Genomic DNA, 22,904 nt, shown 5'->3' with positions numbered 1-22,904 from the left:
GTTTCTCGGAGGGACAGGCCCTTGCTGGAGCAAGGGCCTGTCCCTCCCGAGAAACGTGGAGCGTGCCCCGGATCTGCCTCAGCCAGGCCCTTGCTGGAGGAAAAAGTTTCCTCCAGCATGGGCCTGGCTGAGGGAGATCCGGGGAGACGTCCCTCGGCGAGCCCTCGCCCCTTGGGAAGCACACCATGAGCGCTGCTGCCTAGCAATGCTCGTGGGGTGCTTCCCAAGGGGCGAGGGCTCGGCCCAGGGAAGCCCCCCACAAACGCTGCTGCAGCGATCGTGGCGTGCTTCTCTGGGCTGAGCCCTCGCTGATCGCAGGACGCTTCCAGGGCGCTTCTTCCTCCCCTTCCTCTCTTCTCAAGCTCCCTTCGCTTGAGAGAAGGAGAGGGAGAGGGAGGGGCACCCCCAGCGGCGCCTCAGATAATACGACTCTCGATTAACCAGAACTCGATTAACCGGGACTCTACTGTATATAAAATATCTGAAATAATTTTTTTAAATGATATTCTATTTCTATAGGCCTGGAAGCATTGTGGTTGAATATGAAATAACATCTACTGGAGACATGCTTGCTGAAAGGGCAAATGCAAAAGTAGCTGAAGCCATAGGCAATTCCTACAAATTGAAAAGTAACTCATTTGCAAAAGAAATCCTCGGTAATGTTTACAATTCTCCATGCTATCATGTAACTAAGCTATGTTCCATCGTGTCAGGACCCAGGCTGCAGAGCACCAATAACCATGCGCAGAGACCAGAATCTATCTAATATCTTTATTAAAGGAATATATAAAGTCAATAAAAACAAGTGAAGAATATAGTTCAGAAGTAGACCTTTCAGGAAAGGTCAAATATAGTCCAGGAAAACAACGTCCAATATGTGATATTAGAGTCCAAAGTATAATCCAATAACCGAACACACACTTGCCAAGCAAGTGTGGGGAAATGACAAGGTCCTTTAGTCCAATGGAGCTTGACAACAAGGCTGGAAAACAAACTAGATTCTTGGCAAACAAGACTTGATACGAGGCAACAAGAAGCAAGAAGCAAGAACAAGGTCCGTGGCGAGGTCCGGGGAACAAGGCAGGCTTGGAACTTGGTCCTGGAAACAAGGAACTGGAGTAGCGTAGTCCACACACGATCTCACTCCTGAAGCTGACGAATTGACTCCGCAAGGATCTCCTTGCGGTAAAACACCTATATAGGATCTTGCTTTCCCGCCAAGGAGCACTTTCCCTGGGGAACAAGAAGTGAAACCCAAACTGTGTCCAGATGCATGACTCCTTAGGATTTCCCAAGGGAAACAGGCTTAATCAGCTAATTGTCTGGCAGCGATTCTGGCGCTTCGGCGCTTCGGCTCCCTAGCGCCTCTATCTCTATTATAATTATCCTTACGAGAGAACGGGGGAGAATTCTGCCCAAGGCTTGTTTGGCTGACTTCTGGAGGGCAAACATCCTGCAGGTGCAGGGCCTCCGATTCTGGCTGAATCGGTGGGAAACCCAAGTTTTCCTCTTCGTCTGCCACAATAGTACTAGGAACGGGACTACATGGCCCATGAGACATCACACATCGGCCAGATCCAAAGTTACAAGGAATGGGCACAGCTGGTGCACCTGGCCACTACAGTAATCTGGGCCTCCAGGTTCAAACTTAAGTCCAGGAGTAGCCTTTTTTCCCCTTCTTTCTTCTTTTTTCTTCTTTCTTTTTCCTACTTTCCTATATGCAAAATGTTCTACTTTTTTTGTGAAGAAAACCCTCTTCGTTTGAATAAAAATTATACTTAAAAAAACATTGAGGCTGAGTGGCCATCTGTCAGGGTGCTTTGCTTGTGCTTTTGGTGCACAAAGGCAGAAGGTGGTTGGACTAAATGGCCCAAGAGGTCTATTCCAACCCTCTTTACTATTTTTATTGTTTATTTATTTAATTTTTATTATGATAATGATGATGGTGATTATTATTAACATTGAGGCTGTGTTTGTTCCCGTGCTTATTTTTAACTTCAAAATAAGTTATGTGCAGTGTGCATAGGAATTTGTTCATAGTTTTTTAGTCTGGCCCTCCAACGGCCTGAGGGACTGTAAACTGGCCCCCTGTTTAAAATGTTTGGGGCTCCCTGGTTTATGGGCTCCATGGCGAAAGGGATGGGGAAACAGTGTATGACGGGCAAACCAGCCTGTATGATGAGGTTGTAAAACAGTGCCTCCAAGACCCATCTCAGTGAGGCAGCCCAGGAGGATACCATGGTCTATACTGTTGGAAGATTTGTAGTTCCATTTTGCTCTGTTCCAGTGTGCTCAGATGGTGCTCGGTTTTCAAACGTTATTCTGATTACGTTCATAACGGCATAAAGGGACATTGTGAAGTGCTTAATAATTAAGGTAGATGAATGCCTGTACAATTCTTAAACTAAATAATTCTAAAATTGAACAGGGAATTCATCCATTTTTTAAACAATGCTTTGTACTTCTTTTTCAGGCAATGTAAACTTCTCTGTTTCCCCTGAGGACATTTTTGAGGGGGATACAGTACGAATTATCTGTGAGTCAAGCACAGTGTCAAGCAACGTGACATGGTCTCTTTCGGGGCGTTTGCTCTCCAGCAGCCGGCACTCTGTTCTGAATGAATTTAAAGGTGGAAAGTCAACATCAACACTGACCATCACAAGCATTAAGCTGAATGAATCTGGTAATTCTAAATCTAAATAGACAAATACAGGGATTTTAAGTTTTAAGTATAATCACATTAAATATGTCTAGAGGTATGTCTGCAGGGAATCATGGTCATAGGTTTCACAAGGGGCATATCTACCTTGACCACTTAGGTAGGTAAGGGTGAGACCAGTTTTGTAGTGCAGATTATTATATTGACATGTCTGGAACAGGTCTGAGGCTTGGATGGTGATTATATTAATCACAGAAGGTGGTCTCAAACCGCTTCCGTAATCTGCAATACACACCAGCACTCCAGAGACATAACAAGTGGGGGGGGGGGGGGGGTGGAAAATGACAGGCGTGGAATTAATTGCTTACTCCTCCATTGAGGTCAATTAGTTCCCTGCTGCTCTGTTAGGTTTTTGGGGTGTTTTCTAAAAAACTATTATCCTCTTATTTTAAAATACGTTCCAACACGTGAGTGTGTCTTTAAAGTGCTTTCCGTTCTGCTGAGTTAATTTTGCTGTGTGATGTGATTTAGATTTAGTGCACACTGCAGCACATTAAGGGCTTTAACTTAGATTTTCTCTAAGTTGTATTAAATTACTTGATACAATTTAAAGGTCTTAATTCACATTGCAATGCACTTTGGCAGCATTCCTTTTGTAGCCAACGCAGTTTGTAGCCACCAAAGTTTGAAGTTGATGTCCTTGGGCACATCTCCATTGACCATATAATCCAGTTTGAAGTTCACATTTTTCAATTCTAAGACACCATCGATTATAAGATGCACACTAATAACAAAGTGGGTGTAGATAGATAGATAGATAGGTAGATAGATAGATAGATAGATAGATAGATAGATAGATAGATAGATACACACACACATATAGCGCCTGTCTTTCTAAGGTACACCCCATTTTCAGAGATGCTTATATGGGGAAAATGCATTTTATGACTCTTCTACACTGTCATATAATCCAGATTATCAAAAGCAGATAATCCACATTATCTTCTTTGAACTGGATTATATGAGTCTACACTGTCATATAATCTAGTTCAAAGCAGATAATTTGGATTTTATATGGCAGTGTTGAAGGGCCTTACCATCGAAAAATATGGCAAGTCCCTTAGCAAGTAAGTCCCCCTTTTTAAAAAGCCTTTAAGCTTTCTTGACTACTCTTTATTTTAGGAATTTTTACCCGGTATTTAATAGGTCTCACTATCATGTGGATAACTGGTGGATCTTGTTACAGCATTACCTATTAGTAATTGCTAATGATTCTTTAATGAGCTGAAAATCTGTCCAGTTGTTCTCAACGTGGAGTCCCCAGATGTTTTTGGTCTTCAACTCCCAGAAATATTAACAGCTAGTAAACTGGCTGGGATTTCTGGGACTTGTAGGCCAAAAACATCTGGGGACCCCAGGTTGAGAACCACTGTGTTAGACAAAAGATCTATTCTGTAAGGGAAAATCCTGTTAGTTAAAATCTGCATCCCATGGAGAGATGCTATAGATCTGAACTGGGCCGTGGAGCTAGTATGATGGTTTTAACATCAGCTTTCTGTTTTCAAGACAAGTCTATATTAGCACATAGAGCTACTTTGTATTTGATTTGGGAATACTGTTTTAGAGAAATATGAAAAATATTTAATTATGTTGTGGTCTTTTGGCAGGTAATTATAGTTGCTCTTTTATGGAATGGAACAAGAATTTGTCATTAATATACAAAGCTGTAGAGAATATAATTGTCTCATCAATCAAAATTGCACAATCAGATAATATTTCAATTGTATGCAATGGCGAGAAGCGAGAACTGAGCTGCTGCACTGATCGAGATATCCAAGAATTCTACTTTTATTGGAAACCAAATGGATCAATAAATATTTCAGGTAAATTTCTATTGGTTGTTAGCTGAAAATAAAATGCTTCTTTTTTTCTATCACTTTGCATATGTCAACTAGTACTCTAGTTGGTAGGACTGATCCAAAATATATCTAATATCAAGGAATACCAAGGAAGCTAGATAGGAGTTTCACCTGTGCTTTGAAGTTATGAAGTATGTCACCCAAAGTGCACTCTGGCAAATGACAGGATTTCTTACATGCTCAGCCAGTTACTATCTACAAATAAATAGTAATATAGGATTGGGTGAGCACAGAAAGGATGAATTTAGCACCATCAGTCTGCTACACAATCATAATCTGAATTGCCTCCCCATTCAGAGAGAAACAGTAGGAGTGTGACATCAGTGATATATGAGAGGTTTGTGGTTAGAATATTATTATTATTATTATTATTATTATTAGTAGTAGTAGTAGTAGTAGTAGTATTAGTATTATATATCTACATGCAACGAGCATTGTTAACTCCACCAATGATGGATCTGGATCAAACTTGGCACATATACCCATTATGATCATCATGAGTTTGAGGAGGGATTGACCTTGATTGATGGGAGTTGGAGTTCACCTACCTCCAGAGAGCACTGTGAACCCCACCAATGATAGGTCTCAGCCAGGCCCGTAGCCAGGATTTTGATTTGGGAGGGGCTGGGATTTTGGTTTGGGGGGGGGGGGGCTGAGTCTGGGTGGGGGAGGATCTACCTTAGCAAACCTTTTGTATTGTTATCCCAATACCCCCATGCATATGGGATATATTGAGCATGGTGATCAGATCATTATATGAATAAACATAACAGTTTAAATAATAAATGTAAGGCCTTCTTGCAGACCACCCTGACAATTTCGGGGGGGGGGGGCTGAAGCCCCTGAAGCCCCCCACCCCCCGACTACATGCCTGGTCTCAGCCAACCTTGGTGCACATACCCACCATGACCAGCTTTACATACTGGTGGGTTTGGAGGGGGGAGAATTAACGCTAGATTATGGGAGTTGTAGTTCACCCACATCCAGACTTCACACACCTCCACAGAGCACTGTGAACCCACCAATGATGATTCTGAACCAAACTTGACACACATATCTATCATGGCCACTACTGATTTAGTTTGGGAGCAATGACAGATGATAAGAGGAGTTGTCGTCTACCCACATCCTTATGCATTTTCAAATGGGACCACCCATGAAATCCAAAACCTAATAAAGACTATTTCTAATAAATAGTGTTACAGAATACCTGACCTGGGCACTGCTGGGTACTGAAGCTCATGCACATAATGTGCTCAGAAATAAATCCCATTAGGTTACATGACCAAAACTTGTGCTCTACTACTGATCTTCACAGATTATGCATCTTGATAGGCAGTAGAGATGTAGAAGGCATGTAGGGAATCAAGATTTAGGAGCACTTAAAATTTCACTGCCATTCTTTAATGTATTGAAACCATCTTTTCTTATTGCAGGTAGTGCCACTTCCACTCATAACTGTACAACGTATGTGCTGCAGGCAAATGAGTCTCAGTGCCCAGCAGACAAGTCTGGGTCCAAAACAGATTATACGTGTGAGCTGAACACTACATATGGTGCCCGAAATAGTAGAGTAATCAGCGTGACTTATTTTCGAGCGGGTAAGTACTTCTTTGGGAATCATTCCAAATTTAAAGTGCTGGTGATTTATAAATGAAATGAAATAAAATGTATTCTTTAGCTGTACTGAAGACTGGAGTGGGAACAAAACCAAGAACTGAACAACACATTGAACATCTCTACAGCCCAGAAAACTCACAGCAACCCAAACCAAGAATTGAAAAGCACGTAATCACACTGAAAAAATAAAAGGAGACAAGGCTCCATATTCTACACAATGGTCAAAACTTTACTCTTAAGAAAACTCATGGAGACTTCTTTCCTTTTATTTTTTTACTAAGGACTGGAGTAGTAATGGATCCAGGATGAAACAAAGTTGGGGCTGTTGCATAAGATTTTCACCTTTACACATACGCTGTAGCATGCCTTTGCAAAAATGTGGGAAATTGTGAGATAGGCTTGTGGAATACCCAGAGCTATCCACATGAAAAATCTTACCATCTGTGCAAAAATTGTGATTCTTGTTACTTGGAAGATGTCATTGGATACCTGCATAGTGAACACTTCCATTTGTATAGTATACAGAAGATACAACTTTATCAAGAATGTAGTAAAGAGTTCATATGTTGCTTAGCATAAATAAGTTGCCACAATGTGTCATTTCAATAAATAAGAGGACATGGACCACCCACTTTTGTGTGTGAATATAAGAGCCACTCTGAGTCCCCTCGGGGAGATGGGATGGGATACAAATAAATATTGTTGTTGTTGTTGTTGTTGTTGCCCTATCACCAACTGCCAGGAAGTTTAGCTTCCATCCCCAGAAGTGTACATAAGTGTGTGTACTATATGCATTGTTTAAATATAGACAGTGTTCAGTTTAGTTTAGAAACCATTAATCACCAGTAAATGTTATTTTCCAACAGTGTCTTTGACCCAACTGACTCATCCCAAATCTCTTGCCTTGAGCTGACACTGATCTCATTTCTGAAATATTAATATTACTTGTATGTGAATAAGTGTCTTCAAGCAAATCTCTCAAGAGCAGAGCAATGGCTGGGATAGCAAGAGTTGGCAATACTTCTTTCCAGACTGATAATGGTCGATTTATATGTTTTTATGTGCTATACGAGATTAAAAAACCAAGACTTGGAATGTGCAAGGCTACATCATCTCTGTACCAATCTATATTTCCAAAATAAACACAATGCTGCTCCTTTCTATGCTGTACATGTAATACTGTGCAAACACATCCTAAATATAACCTTTTTATTTTTGTTTCCCTAGCAAATGTAATTATGTCTTCCAACCCAATTGGTAAGGTGTCTAAGGGACACCCTGTTTCAGTGACGTGTCTCAGTGATGTGAGCAATTATGACCAAGTCACCTGGCAAATCCAAACTGGAAGCTCTCTTAAGGAAGTAGACAGTGTGTGGTTTACTACCAAAAAGACTCCAAGAGGTGCTGAATCTGTGCTGAATATAGTCAGTGCTAATGAGGATTGGGCAGGTAAGTAAAGGTCAGAATAACAGCACAACAACAGAAAGATATGTATAGTAGAATCTCACTTATCCAACATAAACGGGCCGGCAGAATGTTGGATAAGAGAAAATGCTGGATAATAAGGAGAGATTAAAGAAAAACTTATTAAACGTCAAATAATGTTATGATTCTACAAATTAAGCACCAAAACATCATGTTTTACAACAAATCAATAGAAAAAGCAGTTCAATACATGGTAATATTATGTAGTAATTACTGTATTTACGAATTTAGCGCCAAAACATCTCAGTGCATTGAAAACATTGACAATAAAAACATTGATTACTAAAACATTGACTACAAATAAAGATAGAATTGCTGCCTAGAGAAATAGATGTGGATCCGGTCGGGAGGCAGACTACGTTGCATAATACAGAACGTTGGCTGAGCAAAGGTTGGATGAGCGAGACTGTTCTACTAGCAAAAATCACTCAGCAGTTAAAACCTTCACAATTGATTTTGAATTGATAGCTACAGGGTACACTCACTTACTGAATTTCAGTGAATGGAATTTAGAAGCACTTCATTTATTTAAATTTACTATTTCAGTGGTGTTTGCTAATACATACATGTTATGCTTTCATTGTTTTTAGGAACCTATATCTGCACCTTTTACCAAAGTTTTTTGAACAGCTCTGCACATATGAAAATTAAAGTTTTTCCTTTGCCCCTGAAACAAGAGATCACCAGAGATCCTATAGAAACATTTGTGTCCTGTCCAGTGAACCAAGTCCTGAAATGCTGCATCAGCAAGCAGGAAAACTATACTGTAACATTCTCTGGTCAAAAAGGGTCACCAGTCTTTTCAGCAGGTAAGCAGCCTCTGGGTAAGTGAGAGAAAAGTAGGTGTGTGAAGATATAAACATTGGGGTTTTTTGTTTTATTTTATTTGTCATTTTGAGACATGCTATCTAGTAAAACTACTAGAATTAGATTTCGATGATGCAAAAGGATGGGTAAGAATTGAGAAATCAATAAATGGGTGGGAATGGGAACACTGTTTGTGTCTAAAGGAAGGGATGAGCAATCAAGAGGTAAAGAAAATAAAAGGAAGCCCGCTATCTTCAACATTAGAATGCTGGAAAAAATGGCAAAATAAATTCCCATTGAATCAAATATACAGAAGAGTTAAATAAATGATAAAGTAAAACAAATGGTAAAGCAATAAGTTGGCCCATCAGAATGGCGACACACAGGTTGCATGAGTGTCTTGAGATTTACATCTCCCCCACTAATGCTTCTTGATGTCTGGATGGATAATGTGTCCCTATTACTGTTGAAACATAAACACATTCTAAATCTATTTTTCCCCTACAGAAGTTAGAAAAGAAGGCAGCCTCTACTGCTACTATGCCAAACTAGTGGCCACAAATGTTTCCTGTAGAGCCCTCGGACGAGCTTTTGAGCTGTTTTGTGAGTTCACTAACCAAATTGGTGGCAGTGTTAAGAGTTCACCAATTACCCTTAAACTTGTCCCAGGTAAGAAAAAGAACAGGGGTAAGTCATTATATATGATTTTATTGTCATATCCCAGATTTCCAGCTCTCAATAATCAAATGTGCTTATTATTGAAATTATTGGCTTATTATGCAAGTCGGAGGAAATCATGGAATTTGTTACTTTTGCTTTGCATCTGTGACTGGCACATACCACAATGATATGGAAAAGAGCAATGGAAAACGATTGTGTCCTGGCTCTTCCTAATTTGTAATGCAGGCTGCAGTGCTGGCTGGTGGCTTCCATATTAGTGGGACAGTTGTGTTTGCTCTTGATTTTAGATCAGACTTTAAAAGACCAACTAACATGCTGAAATCAGTCACTCAAATGGGTTTAATGCCTTGGCTAACTTCTATAATGAACAGACCAAGCCCCAGAGGAGATTCATCACGCTACTGGCAGCATGGGAGACACCAGCAGAGGGAGATGAATCTGTTGCACCAAACACTAGACTTCTACTGCCCCAGAAATACATGCCCCCCCCCATAATATGAAAAGTTACTGTTCCATTATCCAGGTAAAGGCCACCAGGGTGTGCTAGAGAGAGGATAGTCTATTTTATGGAGAAGGGGAAGTTGAAGGAGGAAAACCATTTACCCCATTTTTGCTGGTTATTCCCCCTCTCCCATTCCTATATCATAAACAAGGATTGTTTCCATGATGGGGACATGGCTGGGGGGAATAACAGGAAAACAGGGGGAAATGGTTTTCCTCCTTCAACCCACCTTCCACCCCTACAAAATGGACTATCTTTCTCTCTCTAATGCCCCCTAGTGGCCTCTGGCTGGATAATGGAAAAATACCTATCAAAAGAAAAATTCCTTCTTGCTTTCCGGAAATTTTGGAACCATTAAATTATTTAGAAGTTATACTGTGAAAGAGAAACACCCTTCTGTAACTTTAGCAACTTCACCCTCTTTAGAGGATACAGAATGGACTCAATTTGTAAAAGCAAACTTGAGACTGCATTCTGATTTATGTTCTCATGATAGTAAGTCACTCTGAATTTTTTAAAGTCAATTTTCAGATGGAAACAGTGAAAATTTGCACAAAAAATGTATTTTATTTTGCTTTGCCATCTCTGATGCCGTTTTAGGTCCAAAGCTCAGAATAAATGTGTTCCAGGTGTGATTGCACTATGGACTTGTCTAAGAATCGTATAGTAATTGATATGCTAACAGATTGGTCTCATCATTGGAAGTTGCATCAATTGCAGATTTGTATAGCTTTAGCATTGACTGAGGCACATCTATACTGCTATATAATGCAGTTTGAAATTTTGAGATGAAGGCAACCAGGGGATTCCTTGTGGAGGGCTTGTCACCATAGCCAATAATTTTTCTAAAATATATGTTAGCACTTTATCATAGCATTCAGGAAGAAAATCTCTATTCTTGATTGGGGCTCTATGTCTGTCTTCCCTTGCATCTTGTAGCATGTGGTTTTCAAGGGCAAAAAAACGCCTACCCCTACACTGAAACCTTTCTCTTCTCCAGGTAATGTGTATACTGTGTTTTCCTGAAAATAAGACACTATCTTATATTTATTTTTCCTCAAGAAGACACACTATGGCTTATTTTCAGGGATTGTCTTATTTTTATTAAGTATGGTACAACAATCTACTTTTATTCAAATATAGTTAAGTCGTCTTCTTCTGGAACATCGTCATAACTGTCCAAACTCGGAATTCCTCCTTGAATTTCTTGTGAACCTTTAGAACCATTGGCCCCAATCTTTCATGTCAAGCAATAGAGCTCCCATTAAATGAGCCGCTCTTATCCATGTAACCTGCTTGGACTGCATTGGCAACAACACTGTCAGTGATTTTTTCCCTTGTTGATGGGGCTGCCCGCATCTCTCCGGTCACCTCCGAGATAGCAGGTGTCATGATGGGGCAGAGGAGAAGGGCTGCCCATCTTCTTTTCCACTCCGTGGCAGTATGCTGCATAGCCATGCCTATCACTATGTCTTATTTTCTGGGTATGGCTTATATTGCACATGTGCTTAGAAATCCTGCTACGGCTTATTTTATGGGTATGTCTCATTTTTGGGGAAACAGGGTAAGAAGGAAATGGAAATTGGAGAGCTAGGGGCATTTCTGTGTGCTTGTTGCTTATAACACACAGCAGGTTATGGGATTTGTCAGGAGGCGAGACCTATCTTCTCTTCTTCTTTGTTTCCACAGCAAAGAAGGTGGCATGCAATTCTTCAGACATTGGTACTGGAGAGAGTGATGCTCTGGTTACAAAGCCATGCTTGCAGTCACAGGGAGAGGAGAGCAATCTTGTCAGAGGACACATTACCTATAGGTGTAGCCATACAAAATGGATTGTTGCTAGAAATGACTGCCTAACTGTCCCACTTAACAACCTTCTTACTAGTGCTGAGGTAAGAATATCTCTTGGTCTGGGATGTCTGCTTTTGTTTGCTTGCTTGTTTGCTTTCCAGTGGTATTGGCAACACTCTTGTATCCATGGCCTGGAAGTGAGCATGCACTGGAACAACGCAAATGAATATTTAAGGAACTCTGATTCCTTTTGATCCAGTTGTGCTTTTTAGATTTATTTGTTTATAGGATGCAGACTTGTCTTACTGAAGATGAATTACAATTACTTGGGAGTCAGATTCATTAGCACAAAACTACGTGCCAATTATGAGCTTTAACTGTTGAACCAGAAATAGATTCAAAACTTAATAGTACACCAGCAATTTGGTCTGGCACTTCTTTTACAGTCCCATGGTTTGAAGTTGAGACAAAGATCCGGCAATTTTGTCTCCTCCCCACTGTTCCTGCCTATCATCATCGATAACAACAACAACTTTATTTATATTACATACCTACTAAAAGGCTGATGTGGGAAGATAGCTTGAACCTGAGCACTTTGTGATGAGCCTGGAAATAGACTATAGACAGTGAAGCTGTTGTAGCAAGGGAGTAGGATCTTCACTGTAAATGGCCAATTAAAAGAAATATGCACCATTTCAATATTTTTCTGTTGTATGGCTGCAAAAGGTACATGGACCATGACAGTAAAAGTGCCCTCCCAGAAGTAATTGCTTCCTTCATGACCAGGAAATGACTATAGTTGTGTGTGTGTGTGTGTGTGTCAGGAGCAACTTGAGAAACTGCAAGTCGCTTCTGGAGTGAGAGAATTGGCTGTCTGCAAGGACGTTGCCCAGGGGACGCCCGGATGTTTTTTACCATCCTTGCGGGAGGCTTCTCTCGTGTCCCCGCATGGAGCTGGAGCTGATAGAGGGACCTCATCCGCGCTCCCCCTGGGTGGGATTCGAACCTGGCAGCCTTCAGGTCAGCATCCCAACCTTCAAGTCACAAGGCTTTAACCCACTACTCCACCGGGGGCTCCTATGACTATAGTAAAACAATACCACTATACCATTTATCTTTATCTTCTAGAAGCTACTTCTAGAAACCACATTCAAGGAATCTTTCTACATGATTCTTTAAGCAGGCTTGATCTGTCATACCAGGTGCTGGACTGAGTCTGCTTGGGGGCCTGAAAGGGACCCTACTGCCCAGTTGCACTCAAATCTCCCTCCTTCTTCCTCCCAGCTGTCTTCATGATTCATGGGCCCTGCCTAAAGGTTGCTCCACCCCCAAGAGTATGGTAGGTGACCGTGTTGTTGTTGTAACCAGCAGCAACACAGAGGAAGTGGATGAAAGGGGACAGCTATCCTGTGTTCCCAGAATAAGGATGACTATTGAGATAGCTGCAGCCCGTTACACATACAGCCTTATCTCATGGGGCAAAAAAAAAAGCATCCTGCCCCAGTACACCCATGGAACCCCATGTCATCCATCAGATGATGCAGGGTGACTTCTGGTGGAGCTCCATGTGTGAACTGGGGTGGCAGTGTGGTGAAACGCTACCATTGCCAACATAAAAGTCTCCCTGTGTTGCGTGAGGAACAACAGGGCGTCGGCAAATTCAAGCCATGTGGCGGCACTTTCCCACATCTTGGGAAGCGTCAGCTGGCGGTCACAACACCAAGATTGCTCTGCTGCTGCCTCCATGCTGCTCTGATTCACCACAGAGGCTGGCGAATCACAACACTGAACCTCATCCATGTGATGAGGTTCTTAGAAACTGGTCCAGTCATCTTGACTGTTCCTAGTTCAGGAAACAACTTGAATTCAGGATTTGGGTTTTTCCCAGGGTTAACGCAGATTAGTTCTGCATAGTGTTTAGCCACCCTGGGACAGATGAATCACACATTGACTTAAGTGGTCAGTGGTCAGTGTAGATAAAGTTTTCTTTTCATCGGAAAACCTTTAAATGTTTTAAATATTTAACTGACCATCAATTTTATCTGCAATTTGTTCTGTTTCTGATACATTTAATTTTCACTCTAGTCTTTGGTGTCTAGTCCTGAGTCAGTGAAGAATTTGCCCACATACCTTGCACATCTGAATACAACTGTAAAAAAGGAACAGAAAAATCTAAACACTTCGGTTACAAATCTGAAAGCAGTTGTTGAAATCCTGAGCTTGGTTTCAGCTATTCCTGTAAATGCAGAGCAGACAACAATGAAGGTGAGTAAAAAAAAAAAATAGTCTGAGAGCCTTTCTTTTTTCCCACCTGTACTTAATGAAACTTAGCATGCTGTAGAACACAAGTTTTCAACTTTTACGGCCCATACTGGGGGGAAAATGATTATAATGTATTTAAAAATAATTTAATCTCCTGGGCCATTTATAGGAGGCATAGGAAATGCCAGTCTAAAACTGGCCTTGGGGTTTAAATGGCAAATCCTGCCAATGACTGGATGTGCACTATGGGGTGGGGGTTTCAGAGCAGCACTAGAGGAGGTCTGGCAGGCACATTAAAGGAAGGCTGTATCCATCCTGGAAAGCTGCACTCTGCCCACTTGTGCTGTGGGAGCCAAAAGCCAAATATGTCCAGCAGTTCAGCATATGCTCCTCATTGTGGATGCTTCATTCTGGTTGGCAGAATTATTTTCAGTGATATAGAAAGCTATATTCAATTAAAGACATCCAATGCTTTTCTTAAACGATCAAAACTGTTGATGGGCTGCATGTGTCCTAGCATGCTTGCAGCACAGCTGATTGATGGAGCTCCATGCTGCCCATCATGTACGCTAACTTGCGGCAGGGCTCTGTAGATGAACTGGGGCACAAGCATCCTAGGAGGCTTGGCCCAAAACACGGGAAGCGTTCTGTGTTCCATAAGGAACCACAGGGCCAGCACGAGGAGAACTGTGCGGCAACGCTTCTCCACTTGTGATAAGGAAACACTGCTGCTAGTGAGGCGGGGCACAGGGCACCTGGAATGCTGGTGAATCACCCCAAGGGACCTCATCAATGTGATGAGGTCCTTAGAGCTCCTGCTGGGCCTCTAGGAAACGCTGGATCACCTTGCAGTAAAGGTTTTTAAACTTTTACCAGACGTTCTCCTGGTAAAGGGAGAGGAATCTTTACAAGCCATAAGAATCAGAAGAGACTTCAGAAAGAGACCTCAAGACCTCCAGGGCAGCTGGCTGAAACCTCCATTCTCCCTCCTTCACAATAATCATTTTTTGGAACTGCATCAGGCAAATGATCATATGGAGCCACTGGGGGAGGGGAACAACAGCCTGGCGAACACTATATTACCCACGACCACAGGGAACCGCCGAAAGGCTAAACGGAGGGCTGCACAAACACAGCAAGGACCAAGTACAGAGAGCACAATAATCCCAAATAAACAGTTTGAGGGGAGGTCACAGGGGCTTACATGTCTTTACACTAATGCTCAGAGCATGGGAAATAAGCAAGACGAACTCCAACTCCTAGCACAGCACCACACATACGATGTCATAGGCATCACTGAAACCTGGTGGGATGACTCCCATCACTGGAATTTAACCATTGAGGGCTATAACCTCTTTCACAGAAATAGAACAAAGGGGAGAGGAGGGGGAGTAGCTTTATATGTCAAAAACAGTTACGTTGCAGAAGAAATGCAAGACTGTAATCCGGGAAACCAGCTTGAAAGCATCTGGATAAGAATCAAGGGAACCGGGACTCAAAAAGATCTTGTCGTGGGTGTCTACTACAGACCTCCGAGTCAGGATGAAGGACTTGATGAAGCCTTCTGTCAACAGCTGACCAAACAGGCACAAAGAAGAGATATAGTAGTCATGGGCGATTTCAATTATCCCGATATCTGCTGGAAAACAAACTCAGCCAAGAGTACAAAGTCCAACAAATTCCTCACTTGCCTTGCAGATAATTTTATGGTCCAGAAGGTAGAAGAGGCAACAAGGGGATCAGCAACTCTTGATCTAATCTTAACAAATGTGGAAGACATTCAATACAGTTGAAGTGGTTGGATCCTTAGGGGCAAGTGACCATGTGCTCCTGCAGTTTGCAATACAAAGGAATGCTGAAACTAAGACAAGTCAAACACGCATTCTGGACTTTAAGAGAGCTGACTTCCAAAAAATGAAGGAATTACTGAGCGGCATTCCATGGACGCCGATATTAAAAAACAAGGGAGTTAAGGATGGATGGGAGTTTTTCAAAAGTGAAATACTCAAGGCGCAAATGCAAACAGTGCCAACAAAGAAGAAAAATAAGACAAGTGCAAAGAAGCCAGAATGGATGTCCAAAGAACTTCTAACTGAGCTAAAGCTCAAAAGTGACATGCACAAGAAGTGGAAAAGGGGAGAAATCACCAAAGAAGAATTCAAACGTATAGCCAACACCTGTAGGGAAAAGGTTCGCAAGGCTAAAGCGCAAAATGAGCTCAGGCTTGCCAGGGACATAAAAAACAACAAAAAAGGCTTTTTTGCTTACGTTGGTAGAAAAAGGAAGAAAAAGGAGGCGATAAGGCCATTGCAAGGAGAAGATGGGGTGATGGCGACAGGGGACAGGGAAAAGGCAGAACTACTTAATGCCTTCTTTGCCTCGGTCTTCTCAGAAAAAGAAAGCCATCTTCAACCTCAGCAACACGGAATGGACGAAGGATTGGGGGAAATCCAACCCCAAATAGGGAAACAAGTTGTCCAGGAACACTTGGCCTCTCTAAACGAATTCAAGTCCCCAGGGCCAGATCAGCTACACCCAAGAGTACTGAAGGAACTAGCGGAAGTTATTTCAGAACCACTGGCAATTATCTTCGAGAGTTCTTGGAGAACGGGAGAAGTCCCAGCAGATTGGAGGAGGGCGAATGTGGTCCCTATCTTCAAGAAGGGAAAAAAGAACGACCCAAACAATTACCGTCCGGTCAGCCTCACATCAATACCAGGCAAAATTCTCGAAAAGATCATTAAGGAAGTGGTCTGCGAACACTTAGAAACAAATGCGGTCATTGCTAATAGTCAACACGGATTTACCAAAAACAAGTCATGCCAGACTAATCTGATCTCTTTTTTCGATAGAGTTACGAGTTGGGTCGATACAGGGAATGCTGTGGATGTAGCGTACCTGGATTTCAGTAAGGCCTTCGACAAAGTCCCCCACGACCTTCTGGCAAACAAACTAGTAAAATGTGGGCTAGACAAAACTACGGTTAGGTGGATCTGTAATTGGCTAAGCGAACAAACCCAAAGGGTGCTCACCAATGCGTCGTCTTCATCATGGAAAGAAGTGACAAGTGGAGTGCCGCAGGGCTCCGTCCTGAGCCCGGTTCTGTTCAACATCTTTATTAACGACTTAGACGAAGGGTTAGAAGGCACGATCATCAAGTTTGCAGACGACACAAAACTGGGAGGGATCGCTAACACTCCAGAGGACAGGAGCAGAATTCAAAATGATCTTGACAGACTAGAGAGATGGGCCAAAACTAACAAAATGAAGTTCAACAGGGACAAATGCAGGATACTTCACTTCGGCAGAAAAAATGGAAATCAAAGATACAGAATGGGGGACGCCTGGCTTGACAGCAGTGTGTGCGAAAAAGACCTTGGAGTCCTCGTGGACAACAAGTTAAACATGAGCCAACAATGTGATGCGGCTGCTAAAAAAGCCAATGGGATTCTGGCCTGCATCAATAGGGGAATAGCGTCTAGATCCAGGGAAGTTATGCTCCCCCTCTATTCTGCCTTGGTCAGACCACACCTGGAATACTGTGTCCAATTCTGGGCACCACAGTTGAAGGGAGATGTTGACAAGCTGGAAAGCGTCCAGAGGAGGGCGACTAAAATGATTAAGGGTCTGGAGAACAAGCCCTATGAGGAGCGGCTTAAAGAGCTGGGCATGTTTAGCCTGCAGAAGAGAAGGCTGAGAGGAGACATGATAGCCATGTACAAATATGTGAAGGGAAGTCAGAGGGAAGAGGGAGCAAGCTTGTTTTCTGCTGCCCTGCAGACTAGGACACGGAACAATGGCTTCAAACTACAGGAAAGGAGATTCCACCTGAACATCAGGAAGAACTTCCTCACTGTGAGAGCTGTTCGACAGTGGAACTCTCTCCCCGGGGCCGTGGTGGAGGCTCCTTCCTTGGAGGCTTTTAAGCAGAGGCTGGATGGCCATCTGTCAGGGGTGCTTTGAATGCGATTTCCTGCTTCTTAGCAGGGGGTTGGACTAGATGGCCCATGTGGTCTCTTCCAACTCTACTATTCTATGATTCTATGATTCTATGAGCCCTCTTCTGATACCTTAAGCTTATAAAGACAAATAACAATTTTACTATATTTGCATTATTTAAAATTTCCTTTTGAAAGACTGTGATTACTTCAGATACTGGGGGGGGGGGGGGTAACAAGATTGGGATCATTTGAGCATTGTCTAGCTTCAAAGAAAGGAGTTGTATGTGTGCGTAGGAATTTTATCACCTTCATTTGCTTTTTCCCTACTTTCTTTGTGTAAGAACCCTCTGCTTAGAATTTACATAAAAGAAGAATTAGTGTAAGGACTCTTATTAGAGTCATTACATGGACAAGATTAACTAAAGACTCTTCTTTATAAGGCTAATTTTGGCACTAGTAGCAGAGGTGGCAGCTGGTACAAAGAGAAAACAAGTGAGCTTTGTAAAGAGGTGTTTGTTTCAGCCTGACTATTTGAGATTATTAATTTCTCTTGGATGTAATATAAAGGACATTTTGTTGAACTATGAACTCTTCTGCTGTGGATTATACTTCTATTCTCTTTTGGATACATATCTCAGTTGGAATACAGCTTTAATTTACTGCCTTTTCTTTGCTGTGAATTACAATTCAGTCAGGGGCGGTTCAACTGCGAGGCCAATCAGATAGTTGCCTGTGGCACCATCGTCTAGGAGGCGCAGTTGAGGCGCTCCCCCGTGCGCACACTCCCCGTGCCTCCTCCTCCTAGGGTCGCTCGCAAATAAAGCAATCCTCTGCCTGCAGGTGCCAGAGGGGAAGACGGTGGGAAAGTGTGTCCTGGGGCCAGAGCCTCCAGGAAAACTGAAAGCGTCAGGCTACAGTGACGTCTCGGGCTCCTGCTCTGCTCCTGCCTCCCTTTCCCACCTTCCCCCGCCATCCAGGCCCCCTCCCACTGCCTGGTGCTCCTCAGGGGCATCTACATGCAGGATCCGAGGCAGTTTGGCACCACTTTCCCTGCTCCGAGCATCCTGCTCCGCCCCCTTCCCTTCCCGGTTGAGCCCTCTCCAAAGCTATTCAATGCTAATCAAGGTGGCCAATTGCAACATTAGGAATTGTGGGAGTTAGTAGAAATAATAACCATGAATATGAACAAAATCTGGCAACCAGTGTTTACAAAAACTCTAAAATCAGGACAGTAAACAAAGAACAACACTCAGAAAACAGAGGAATTCCAGACATGAAACAGTCAGGGACAGCTAACACCTCTCAACAAAGGATTCCCTCAGGCAGGAAGCAGCCAGGCCTTGAAGCTGCAAGACTATTTAATGCTAATCAAGCTGGCCAATTGCAACACTCACACTTGCCTCAAGCAGAAAAGAGTTCTTTCTCCCACTCGGGACACCATTCCACAGATATATAAACCCCACTTTCCTAGTTTCCAACAGACCTCCTTTAAGTGGATATTTGGCAAGAGGGAATATGCATAAAGGAAAGCGGGCAAAGGGGCCGGAAATCCCTTCTGCAAGGCTCCCAGCTCTCCTCTCTCTCTTACTCTCTCCCTCCGGGCCTCTTTGGCGCTGCCTTTGCGCCCTGCCCCTTCCCTCTTGCCTCCTGCGCAGCCCTCACCATGCGGCCGGCTGCCCTTCGCCTCTGAGGCTCCGTGTTCTTCGCCCACAGGGAGGCCGAGCATTCAAGGCGAGTCTTGGGGGCTGTGAAGGTACTTCTTTCTGACTCCAGGGAGAGAAGGGGCAAACTACATAGGGCCGACTTGACGGTAGGGCCTCCTTCTCTGGAGGCTTTAAAGCAGGCATGGGCAAACTTGGGCCCTCCCAATTTTCTAATATTTTTGTGATATTTGTGATGTATTATTATTATTATTATTATTATTATTATTATTTAATACAATATCTATATATATAAAAGAGTGATGGAATCGCGGCACCGAGCAAAGCAACTAAACTACGGGCCCCCCAACCTCGACATTGGACAACACAACCCATCATCCACGCCTTAAGGTTGAAACAACACAAAATCACTTCACGCACCTCCACATGGAGAGAACCCACAACGCCCCATCGGGAGCCATGCCAGGGAGGGAAAAGAGAAGCCCTCATGGCCGCCGGCAACAGGGAAGGCAGGCAATGGGAAAAAGCTGTCCCCTGGGTCCTAGCGCCCGCCCATCATCCAAACCATTTATCTCCACTCTAACCTTCTACAATATCCAACCCATTTTAATATTCTATATTTTAAATATATGCTATGAACCATGACAATCAACACAATCTGACTCCTAATATTTTAACAAGCTTAAAATCACAACACCAAATAAAAAACAACACTCTTAAAACACGGGAATGCCAGACACTAAACAATCAGGGCCAGCAAACACCTCCCACGATCTGCCATGCAGGACACAATCCAAGCACTCCCAACAGATGGCCACCCAGCCTCTCAATAATAATAACAACAACATCATACAATCCTAATGTTTGCAGAGGCTGACTATTTCTGTGGCCCTTACATGTCCCATCTCTTTTTACGTTTGGAACCTTTAGAGTGTTTGCTTATCTTTTTCACATAGAAAGAAGATAGCTTTATACTCAGAAAGGCCTGACTATTTCTGTGGCCCTGACATGTCACATCTCTTTTTATGTTTGGAACCTTTAGAGTGTTTGCTTATCTTTTTCACATAGAAGGAAGATAGCTCTATACTCAGAAAGGCCTGACTATTTCTGTGGCCCTGACATGTCCCATCTCTCTTTATGTTTGGAACCTTTAGAGTGTTTTGCTTATCTTTTTCACATAGAAAGAAGATAGCTCTATACTCAGAGAGGCCTGACTATTTCTGTGGCCCTGACATGTCACATCTCTTTTTATGTTTGGAACCTTTAGAGTGTTTGCTTATCTTTTTCACATAGAAAGAAGATAGCTCTATACTCAGAGAGGCCTGACTATTTCTGTGGCCCTGACATGTCCCATCTCTCTTTATGTTTGGAACCTTTAGAGTGTTTGCTTATCTTTTTCACATAGAAAGAAGATAGCTCTATACTCAGAGAGGCCTGACTATTTCTGTGGCCCTGACATGTCACATCTCTTTTTATGTTTGGAACCTTTACAGCAGGGGTCCTCAAACTTTTAAAGCAGAGGGCCGATCCACAATCCTTCCGAATTATCATTTGGAAAAAAAAACGAACAAATTCCTATGCACACTGCACATGTCTTATTTGTAGTGCAAAACAACAACAACAACAACAATGAAAGAACAATACAATATTTAAAAATGAAAACAATTGTAACCAGCATAAACCTATCAGGATTTCAATGGGAAGTGTGGGCCTGCTTCTGGCCAATGAGATAGTCAAGTTAATTAGGATTGTTGTTGTTGTTGTGTGCCTTCGAGTCATTTCAGACTTTGGGCGAGCCTAAGTCTAATTATTTATTTTTTCATTTACTACATTTATATCCCGCCCTTCTCACCCTGAAGGGGACTCAGAGCAGCTGTATGTACATACAATATATGATATTATTAGCATAGCACAATATTAGCATTATATATTACTATATTGAACTATACCACTATACTGTAATATTATATGTAATATATAACATATAATTAATATTATTATATGGTATTATTATCAATATTATATGTATACAATATATTATATTATTAAAATTATATAAAATATTATATTATAAAACTGAGGGCGGGGGCCAGGTAAATGACCTTGGAGGGCCGCACCCGGCCCCCGGGCCTTAGTTTGGGGACCCCTGCTTTAGAGTGTTTGCTTATCTTTTTCACATAGAAAGAAGATGGCTGTATACTAAGAGAGGCCTGACTATTTCTGTGGCCTTTACATGTCACATCTCTTTTTATGTTTGGAACCTTTAGAGTGTTTGCTTATCTTTTTCACATAGAAAGAAGATGGCTGTATACTAAGAGAGGCCTGACTCTACTGTACATACTAAACATAAAGACAACCATACAACAGACATTCAATACCACCACTAACTCAAATTTCTCACCAACACCACCAGACAACGCCACAGCAACGCATGGCCGGGCACAGCTAGTAATAATATATAATACTAATATGCTATACTGATAAAATAATATATTGTATATGCATATAATAGTGATAATAATATTATAATAATGTAATACAATATAATAATAATACAATATAATAATAATACACTATTATAATGGTACAGTAGAGTCTCACTTATCCAACATAAACTGGCCGGCAGAACATTGGATAAGTGAATATGTTGGATAATAAGGAGGGATTAAGGAAAAGCCTATTAAACATCAAATTAGGTTATGATTTTACAAATTAAGCACCAAAACATCATGTTATACAACAAATTTGACAGAAAAAGTAGTTCAATACGCAGTAATGCTATGTAGTAAATACTGTATTTACGAATTTAGCACCAAAATAGCACAATGTTTTGAAAACATTGACTACAAAAATGCGTTGGATAATCCAGAACGTTGGATAAGTGAGACTCTACTGTATATTATATATTACATGTAACGTTACTAATAATATTGCAGTATAGTCTAGTACAATATAATAATATATAATACTAAAATGCTGTACTGTAGGCTGTTAGGAATTGTGGGAGTTGAAGTCCAAAACACCTAGAGGGAAGGCCCAAGTTTGCCCATGCCTGCTTTAAAGCAAAAGCTGGATGGCCACCTGTTGACCGTGTGGAGCTTTCTCCCATACTAGGATCCTATGACTCCTTAGGAAACCTCTCGGGTTTCCTAGCAGTTCGAATACATGCAAATGTGAGTAGATCAATAGGTACTGCTCTGGCAGGAAGGTAATGGTGATCCATGCATCATGTCGGCCACATGACCTTGGAGGTTTCTATGGACAACACTGGCTCTTCAGCTTAGAAATGGAGATAAGCACCAACCCACAGAGTTGGACACAACTAGACTTAAATCAGGAGAAAACCTTTACCTTTTACTTATATTTATTTATTCTGTATGCCACCTTTTCCTCTCTAAAAATGCTCCAAAGCAGACCATAAGCATTAAAATAGCAACAATTTAGAAAATGTATTATTCCACACAGTCGTATAACCCAGAATATCAAAGTAGAATAACCCACAATATCTGCTTTGAACTGGGTTATCTGAGTCCACACTGCCCTATATCCCTGTTCAATGTTTGGTGCTAAATTCGT

The 22,904-nt window shown here is 42.0% G+C and overlaps 1 protein-coding gene across 3 annotated transcripts in view; it reads left to right on the top strand.

The window, feature by feature from the left end:
• adgrf5 (adhesion G protein-coupled receptor F5) overlaps positions 1 to 22,904 on the top strand; it is a 78,934-nt gene that overhangs the window by 43,366 nt on the left and 12,664 nt on the right. For all 3 annotated transcript variants that reach the window (XM_062957128.1, XM_062957123.1, XM_062957114.1), the window contains 9 exons: positions 520 to 656; positions 2,474 to 2,683; positions 4,327 to 4,542; positions 6,015 to 6,179; positions 7,426 to 7,647; positions 8,274 to 8,492; positions 8,998 to 9,159; positions 11,363 to 11,565; positions 13,550 to 13,729. In XM_062957128.1, coding sequence (XP_062813198.1) covers positions 520 to 656; positions 2,474 to 2,683; positions 4,327 to 4,542; positions 6,015 to 6,179; positions 7,426 to 7,647; positions 8,274 to 8,492; positions 8,998 to 9,159; positions 11,363 to 11,565; positions 13,550 to 13,729 — 1,714 coding nt within the window. The remainder of the gene's footprint in view (positions 1 to 519; positions 657 to 2,473; positions 2,684 to 4,326; positions 4,543 to 6,014; positions 6,180 to 7,425; positions 7,648 to 8,273; positions 8,493 to 8,997; positions 9,160 to 11,362; positions 11,566 to 13,549; positions 13,730 to 22,904) is intronic.

Source organism: Anolis carolinensis, chromosome 1 (genome assembly GCF_035594765.1).
Source record: "Anolis carolinensis isolate JA03-04 chromosome 1, rAnoCar3.1.pri, whole genome shotgun sequence".
Taxonomy (NCBI): domain Eukaryota; kingdom Metazoa; phylum Chordata; class Lepidosauria; order Squamata; family Dactyloidae; genus Anolis; species Anolis carolinensis.
This window is presented reverse-complemented; position numbering and strand designations above follow the sequence as displayed.